Below are 9,687 nucleotides of genomic sequence, written 5' to 3'. Positions count from 1 at the left end.
TGATTTATTTAGTATTTATGATTTTTATTAAGTATTTATGATTTATTTAGTATTTATGATTTTTATTTATTATTTATGATTTATTTAGTATTTATGACTATTGAGTATTTATGATTTTTATTTAGTATTTATGATTTATTTAGTATTTATGATTATTAAGTATTATTTTTTATTTAGTATTTATGATTATTGAGTATTTATGATTTCTATTTATTATTTATGATTTATTTAGTATTTTCTATTATGTACGATTTAATACTTTTTTGGACTTAAAAAATCTAGTAATTGCTACACTATGAGGATTCCTTAGTGTAGCCGAGACTCTGGTGCGCATCGCTGGATCGGAAGGGGGGTTAGGTGAGTATTACGGGGGGCTGGGTGGGGGATACTGCACACAGAAGAGTTTTACCTTCATGCATAGAAGGCACCTTGAGCCATTACAACCACTTTAACCGCTTCCATACCGCCCTATAGCAGAAATACTGCTACAGGGCGGCACGGGAGTGTAAAATCACGCATATATGTATGTGATTTAGTTTTTCTGGGTGGGGGGGTGCACGCCCTACCCGCGTCGCCATTTACGGCCTCGGCTGTCAATCACTGTGTCCTGGAAGGTGATTCCCCTCAAGTATCAGGGACGGGGGAGAGACCTGTGCATAAACAGCGGAGATCTCTCCCCTGTCAGCTCCCGCACACTGCTTTGTATGGCTCTGCATAACAGCATACGTACAGTGAAATACACAGCACACAGTTAACCCTTTGATCGCCCCAGATGTTAACCCCTTCCTGCCCAGTGCCATTAGTACAGTGTCAGGGCTTTTCATTAGTACTGATCACTGTATTGGTATCACAGGGATGTCAGTGACACCAAGTCAGTTCCCCTCAGAGGCAGAAAGCCCGCCACAGTCCCGCTATAAGTAGCTGATCGCCGCCATTACTAGTAGAAAAAAAAATGTAAAAAATAAATTCCAGTACATAAACCGCCATTTGTAAATGCTATAACTTTCACGGAAACCAATTAATTTACACGTATCAGGATTTTTTTTTTTTGGCAAAGACACGGAGCAGAATACATTTTGGCCTAAAGTTACGATGAAATTTGATTTTTTACATTTTTTTTACTGGACATGTTTAATAGCAAAAAAGTAAAAAATATATAATTTTTTTTTCAAAATTGTCAAATTTTTTTGTTTATAGCGCAAAAAATTAAAAAGGCACAGGCGATCAAATGCCATCAAAAGAAAGCTCATTTTGTGGGGAAAAAAGGATGTAAATTTCATTTGGGTACAGCGTTGTATGACCGCGCAATTGTCAATTACCAACTTGCCCTCCTGAGGATTTTCCCCCCTTCCTGACCAATCCATTTTGTGCGTCACAGCGCAGTTACTTTAACTGACAATTTTGCGGTCATGCAACGCCACACCCACATGTATGTCCTTTTTTCCCCAGAAATTGAGCTTTCTTTTGGTGGTATTTGATCGCCTGTGTGGTTTTTATTTTTTGCGCTATAAAAAAAAAAGACCGACAATTTTGAGAAAAAAACAATATTTTGGACATTTTGCTATAAAACGTGCCCAGTAAAAAAATGTTAAAAATCAAATTTTGTCATAAATTTAGACCAAAATGTATTCTGCTCCGTGTCTTCGCTGAAAAAAATCCCAATATGTGTAAATGAATTGCTTTACGTGAAAGTTATAGCGTCTACAAATGGCGGTATAGATACTGGGATTTTTTTTTTATACTAGTAATGGCGGCGATCAGCGACTTATAGCGGGACTGCGCCGGGCATTCTGACACTGCAGGGGGAACTGACTTGGTGTCACTGACATCCCCAGTGACACCAATACAGTGAGCAGTGCTAAAAAAAAAAAAAAAGCCTTGACACTGTACTAATGGCACTGGGCAGGAAGGGGTTAACATGGGGGGGCTATCAAAGGGTTAACTGTGTGCTGTTTTACTACAGGGCGGGGGTTGTGTGCTTCACTGTACTCACACTGCTGTGGATGGCTGTGCTGGCTGCCCGAGTTGACTGGGAGGAGGACTGTTAGTAAACAAAACAGTCCTCCTCCCCGTGGGAGATGCTCAGTAATCACTGGGCGTCGTCGAGTAATAACCGGCCGGGATCCGGTGATTGACAGCCATGGCCGCGAATGGCGGCCCGTGTACGGCGCGCGCACCTACCTGGAAATGCAAAATCACATATATATACGTGATTTTGCACACCCGTGCCAACCTGTAGCAGTATTTGTCCTATAGGGCGGTCGGGAAGCGGTTAAAGTAAAGCTGTATCAAAAAAAATTACCTGGTCAGGAAGGGGGGGGGGAGAGTGGAAAGAACTAAAATAAATACAAAACCAGTAGGCATTCCTTTTTAATCTTTTAATACAAATTATATATATATATATATTTATTTTATTTTTATTTTTTTTTGGGTCCTCATTTCAGCACATTATGGTTTGTAGCAGCCACAAATCAGTTCATGTAAAAGTGACCTCCGACCCTCCCCCCCTCTGTGCTCGTCTTCCAGTCAATCAGTTGGGTCTCCATTCATTCAGTCCATGATCTGCATTCGTCTGAAGTTTTCTTCCATGGCTCTGGAGAATTCATTGGTCTCGATCCTGAATAATGTAAAAAGATGTTAGCGGAATACAAGTGTAGGCGGTGCCAGGACAGGGTCCTCTAGCACCGAAAGTGAAGATATAAAAGTGAACCCCTCCCCCCACAAAGTGCTTTGATTCTGGCCCTCTTGCACCCAAGACTTTAGTAGAAAAATTGTAGAAAACCTGGTTGATCCTGCTGTTCACGGTCCCTCCCACCTTGTCTGTGTCCCCTCAACAGCCTAAGATTGTCCATCCCACATCTACTGAGCATGCTACAGTTTCAGTCCCCTTTTAAGCTGTTCATTTCCTCTTTTTGCTTATTTGTGCAGCCCGTGTAACTACAGAGTCACAGATGTGGGTGTATACACAGTGGTAAATGACACTCCCCTCCCTCCTCCTCCACCTATTGTTAAACGCTATGGGGGGGCGGGTTATAAAATGTTGATTGATAGAGGCTTCACCTCCCTGTTAGTGCCAGCAAAGACACACCCATAGATACAGGTCTGAGGGGTGTGACACAGCCTATGATTGGCAAACCGCCATGGGGGGGGGCGGGTTATGATATGTTGTTTGATGGAGGCTTCACCTCCCTGTTAGTGCCAGCAAAGACACACCCATAGACACAGACCGGAGGGGTGTGACACAGCCTGTGATTGGCAAAACGCTATGGGGGGGGCGGGTTGTAAAATGTTGATTGGTGGAGGCTTTACCTCCCTCTTAGTCTCAGCAAAGACATACCCATAGACACAGACCGGAGAGGTGTGACACAGCCTGTGATTGGCAAAACGCTATGGGGGGGGGGCGGGTTGTAAAATGTCTACTGATGGAGGCTTTACCTCCCTGCTAGTCTCAGCAAAGACACACCCATAGACACAGACCGGAGGGATGTGACACAGCCCGTGATTGGCAAAACGCTATGGGGGGCGGGTTATAAAATGTTATTTGATGGAGGCTTCACCTCCCTATTAGTCCCAGCAAAGACACACCCATAGACACAGACCGGAGGGGTGTGACACAGCCTGTGATTGGCAAAACAAAAGGGACAGTGGAAAAAAAGTTTTAAATAAAATACATTTTTTAAAAATGTAAAACGCATTAAAAACACACAACATGCTTTTCTGCAGCGTTTCCATTGAAATCTATAGAACCAAAACCGCAACTTTTTTGTGTTCAAAAAAAGTCTCTGACCTTTTAAAAAAAAACGCACCGGGTGAAAACGCAGAGATGTGAACGTGTCCCATAGGAAATCATTTAAAGTTTTGCTTTTTTGATGCGTTTTTGATACATTTTGTGTGTTTTTTAAAAAAATTTTCTTGTTGCTAAGCAGATTTAAAACGGGTATCTGTGTACTCAGCGACTAACATCCTCTTTTATATTTTACCATAAACTGCGTATTAGTTTGTGTTTGTAGGCACTAAAATGTATTAAAGTTATTTTCTCCAATTAAAATGGCACAGGAAAAATTGCTGAGCAAACACTACCAAAAAATTGCAACACCCACCATTTTATTCTCTAGGGCATGGGGTGTCAAACTGGTGGTCCTCCAACCGTTGCCAAACTACAAGTCCCATGAGGCATTGCAAGATAACAGATACAAGCATGACTCCCAAAGGCAGAGGCATGATGGGACTTGTAGTTTCACAACAGCTGGACAGCCGCCAGTTTGACACCCCTGCTCTAGGGCCTCTACTTGGAAAAAAATATATAATATTTGGGGTTCTAAGTACTTTTTTAGCAAAAAAAATGTATGTTTTTGCATGCGTGTGTGTGAAGTGCCAGGACAGGCCTGAGACTCGAGTGGCCAAGGTTTTATTTCTTGTCACGTTGGCATTTCTTTGCCTGTTGGTATAGTTCTCTGCGGGTTCTAAGTCAATGGTTGTCTTCAGGTCGAGTAAGAAGACCGGAAAGATCCTCCTACACGGCCATGATGAATGACTTGACCTACCTGATCTGTTGGAGGTTCGGTGAATTCTTTTTAAGCCTGGTGATGTACTCGGCGCTGGCGTCGGTGAGGTAGTTCAGACTCAGGTTGAGGTGTGTGAGGTTTCGGTGGTTGCTGAGCACCAGCAGATGTTGAGCATACTCGTCCGTCAGCTTCACTTGCTGGAGACTGTGGACGACAGACATGGACATTTGGGTGGTGGGGAAAGACTTGCTCAGTAGACGTAAACCCAAACTGAATGGCATTTCTTTTGCTAAAACACTGCATACCATAAACCACTTAACCCCCCCCCCTCCCCCAAAAAAATTGTTTTCATCCTTCGTTATATCTCAGTGCCGCTGATCTCCTAGAGCCTCCTCTTGCATCCACTTCCTAGCCTCATGAACTCCAGCAATGGCTACCTGGCATTTCTTAGGGCAGGTTACCTGGTGGTGACAGTGGTGCAGTTTATGTTCTCCACTGTAGGAGGCACTCATCCGCAGAAGCAATGCAGATGGGGAGGAAGTCGAGAGAAACCTAGTTCCTCTATGGTTTCCTCAGTCACAGGAAGGCGGCTATCAGATTGGATGTTGGCACCCCATGTGACTTTGGTGGCCATCTTGGGCAAGGCAGAGTCTATTTAGTCCCTGGCTCTCAGGTTTGGTTCACATTTGGCAAGTGACTAGTGTAGAGATAGCTCACCCGTCTGTCAGGGACACCACTTAGAGCCAGGGAAAGGTTCTGGAGGAGTAGGGAAAGCACAGGGACTTCCTGGAAGCGTCCCATTTGTGTACGGTCCAGCTAGGCCCCCATTGCACTCCTCCAGATAGACGCTGTTGGCATCTATGCATCTCCAGTCTTCTGTTCCTTCACTGTTGCAGTTGGAAGTGGTCCCAGTTGGGTTACATAGTTAGTCTGGCTGAAAAAAGACAAAAGTCCATCCAGTTCAACCATTAAAAATAAAAAAAGTTCTAATCCTATTCCCACAGTTGATCCAGACGAAGGCAAAAACCCCCCCAGCAAAGTACGATCCAATTTGATCCTGCTGGGAAAAAAAATCCTTCCTGATCTCCCAAGAGGCAATTGGATATTCCCTGGATCAACGTCACCTATAAATGTTATATCCAGTTATATTCTGTGTATCCAAGAAAGAATCCAGGACTTTCCTACAGCAATCCACTGAGCTGCCACAACCAACTCTTGAGGGAGTCTATTCCACATTCTCACAGCTCTTACTGGGAAGAAACCTTTCCGTGTTTGGAGATATTTCTTTTCCTCCAGATGTAAAGAGCGCCCCCTTGTCCTCTGTGATGACCTCAGGGGGAATAACTACACTGAGTTCACTATATGAACCACTGATGTATTTATACATGGAGATCATATCCCCCCTTATGTATTATACATGGTGATCATACCCCCCCTTATGTATTATACATGGAGATCATATCCCCCTTATGTATTATACATGGAGATCATATCCCCCCTTATGTATTATACATGGAGATCATATCTCCCCTTATGTATTATACATGGAGATCATATCCCCCCTTATGTATTATACATGGAGATCATATCCCCCCCTTATGTATTATACATGGTGATCATATCCCCCCCTTATGTATTGTACATGGAGATCATATCCCCCCTTATGTATTGTACATGGTGATCATATCCCCCTTATGTATTTATACATGGAGATCATATCCCCCCTTATGTATTGTACATGGAGATCATATCCCCCCTTATGTATTGTACATGGTGATCATATCCCCCCTTATGTATTATACATGGAGATCATATCCCCCTTATGTATTATACATGGTGATCATATCCCCCCTTATGTATTATACATGGAGATCATATCCCCCCTTATGTATTATACATGGAGATCATATCCCCCTTATGTATTATACATGGAGATCATATCCCCCTTATGTATTTATACATGGAGATCATATCCCCCCTTATGTATTATACATGGAGATCATATCCCCCTTATGTATTATACATGGTGATCATATCCCCCCTTATGTATTATACATGGAGATCATATCCCCCCTTATGTATTATACATGGAGATCATATCCCCCCTTATGTATTGTACATGGAGATCATATCCCCCCTTATGTATTGTACATGGTGATCATATCCCCCCTTATGTATTATACATGGTGATCATATCCCCCCTTATGTATTATACATGGAGATCATATCCCCCCTTATGTATTATACATGGAGATCATATCCCCCCTTATGTATTATACATGGAGATCATATCCCCCCTTATGTATTATACATGGAGATCATATCCCCCTTATGTATTATACATGGAGATCATATCCCCCTTATGTATTTATACATGGAGATCATATCCCCCTTATGTATTTATACATGGAGATCATATCCCCCTTATGTATTATACATGGAGATCATATCCCCCTTATGTGTTATACATGGAGATCATATCCCCCCTTATGGGTTATACATGATGATCATATCCCCCCTTATGTATTATACATGGAGATCATATCCCCCCCTTATGTATTATACATGGAGATCATATCCCCCCCTATGTATTATACATGGAGATCATATCCCCCTTACGTATTATACATGGAGATCATATCCCCCCCTTATGTATTATACATGGTGATCATATCCCCCCCTTATGTATTATACATGGAGATCATATCCCCCCCTTATATATTATACATGGAGATCATATCCCCCCCCTTATGTATTATACATGGCGATCATATCCCCCTTATGTATTATACATGGAGATCATATCCCCCCTTATGTATTATACATGGAGATCATATCCCCCCCCTTATGTATTATACATGGAGATCATATCCCCCCTTATGTATTATACATGGAGATCATACCCCCCCCCTTATGTATTATACATGGAGATCATATCCCCCCCCCCCTTATGTATTATACATGGAGATCATATCCCCCTTTATGTATTATACATGGCGATCATATCCCCCTTATGTATTATACATGGCGATCATATCCCCCCTTATGTATTATACATGGAGATCATATCCCCCCCATTATGTATTATACATGGAGATTACATCCCCCTTATGTATTATACATGGAGATTACATCCCCCTTATGTATTATACATGGAGATCATATCCCCCTTATGTATTATACATGGAGATCATATCCCCCCTTATGTATTGTACATGGTGATCATATCCCCCCCTTATGTATTATACATGGTGATCATATCCCCCCTTATGTATTGTACATGGAGATCATATCCCCCCTTATGTATTATACATGGTGATCATATCCCCCCCTTATGTATTATACATGGTGATCATATCCCCCCGTTATGTATTATACATGGAGATAATTCCCCCCCCCCCCCTTATGTATTATACATGGAGATCATATCCCCTTGGCTCTGTTGTGGGGCCTGTTGTGTACTGCTGAAGTTTTGTTACAATATACTCCTGTCCAATATACTGCACTTGGACTCTGTGTGCTTTCTGCCCACCGCACCACGTTGCACCTACCCACAAGTGGACCATGCCTGTGTAGTCTCCATTGGAAGCCCATGTGACAGGGGGATTTTGCCATCAAGTCAGAAAATGTAATTTACAGTGCCTTGAAAAAGTCTTCACATCCCTTGAAATGTCCCCCATGTTGTCATGTTACAATGTATTCCCCCTTGAAATGTCCCCCATGTTGCCATGTTGCAATGTATTCCCCCTTGAAATGTCCCCCATGTTGTCATGTTACAATGTATTCCCCCTTGAAATGTCCCCCATGTTGTCATGTTACAATGTATTCCCCCTTGAAATGTTCCCCATGTTGTCATGTTACAATGTATTCCCCCTTGAAATGTCCCCCATGTTGTCATGTTACAATGTATTCCCCCTTGAAATGTCCCCCATGTTGTCATGTTACAATGTATTCCCCCTTGAAATGTTCCCCATGTTGTCATGTTACAATGTATTCCCCCTTGAAATGTCCCCCATGTTGTCATGTTACAATGTATTCCCCCTTGAAATGTCCCCCATGTTGTCATGTTACAATGTATTTATTGGGATTGGATGTGATGGACCGACACAAAGTGGCCCATAATTGTGAAGTGGAAAGAAAATGAGAAATGGTTTCCAACATTTGTGACCAATAGATCTGTGAAAAGTGTGGCGACATTTGTATTCAGCCCCCCCGGAGTCAATACTTTGTAGGACCCCCTTTGGCTGCAATTCCAGCTGCAAGTCTTTTTGGGGATGTCTCTTTGCACATCTAGAGAGGGACATTTCTGCCCATTCTTCTTTGCAGAATCACTCAAGCTCTGTCTGATTGGATGGAGAGTGTCTGGGACCAGCAATTTTCAAGTCTGGCCACAGATTCTCCATTGAATTTTGGTCTGGACTGTGACTGGGCCATTCTAACACATGAAGATTCCTTGATCTGAACCACTCCATTGTAGCTCTGGCTGGATGTTTCGGGTCATTGTCTTGCTGGAAGGGGGACCTCCGCCCCGGTCTCAAGTCTTTTGTAGACTCCAACAGATTTTCTTCTAAAATTGCCCTGTATTTAGCTACATCCATCTTCCCATCAACTCTGACCAGCTTCCCTGTCCCTGCTGAAGAAAAGCATCCCCACCACATGATGCTGCCACCACCATGTTTCACAGTGGGGATGGTGTGATCAGGGTGATGTGCAGTGTTAGTTTTCCTCCACACATAGCGTTTTGCTTTTAGGTCAAAAAGTAGAATTTTGGTCTCCTCTGACCAGCGCCCCTTCTTCCCCTTATTTGCTGTGTCCCCCACATGGCTTCTCACAAACTGCAAACAGGACTTCTTATGGCTTTCTTCCAACAATGGCTTCTTCTTTCCACTCTTCCATAACGGACAGATTTGTGGAGTGCACGACTAATAGTTGTCCTGTGGACAGATTCTCCCCCCTGAGCTGTGGATCTCTGCAGCTCCTCCAGAGTTCCCATGGGCCTCTTGGCTGCTTCTCTGATGAATGCTCTTCTTGCCCGGCCGGTCAGTTTAGGTGGACGGCCATGTCTTGGTAGGTTCACGGTTGCGCCGTACTCTTCCCATTTTCGGATGATGGATTGAACACAGTGCTCCCTGAGATGTTCAAAGCTTGGGAGATTTTCTATAACCTAGTCCTGCTTTAAACT

At 42.9% G+C, this 9,687-nt stretch overlaps 1 protein-coding gene across 2 annotated transcripts in view; it reads right to left on the bottom strand.

Moving 5' to 3' along the window:
* Positions 1 to 2,363: 2,363 nt before the first annotated feature.
* The window catches only part of LOC149456338 (NACHT, LRR and PYD domains-containing protein 12-like), a 30,692-nt gene continuing 23,368 nt past the window's right edge, over positions 2,364 to 9,687 (bottom strand). For both annotated transcript variants that reach the window (XM_089685148.1, XM_089685147.1), the window contains exons 9-10: positions 4,545 to 4,709; positions 2,364 to 2,617 (exon numbers count right to left, since the gene is read on the bottom strand). In XM_089685148.1, coding sequence (XP_089541274.1) covers positions 2,551 to 2,617; positions 4,545 to 4,709 — 232 coding nt within the window. In that variant the 3' untranslated portion in view covers positions 2,364 to 2,550. The remainder of the gene's footprint in view (positions 2,618 to 4,544; positions 4,710 to 9,687) is intronic.

Source organism: Staurois parvus, unplaced genomic scaffold, assembly GCF_062004578.1.
Source record: "Staurois parvus isolate SC_StPar_1 unplaced genomic scaffold, SC_StPar_1.0 ptg000363l, whole genome shotgun sequence".
In the NCBI taxonomy this organism is placed as follows: domain Eukaryota; kingdom Metazoa; phylum Chordata; class Amphibia; order Anura; family Ranidae; genus Staurois; species Staurois parvus.
The sequence above is the reverse complement of the archived record's forward strand: the minus strand, read 5'-3'. Positions and strand labels throughout refer to the sequence as shown.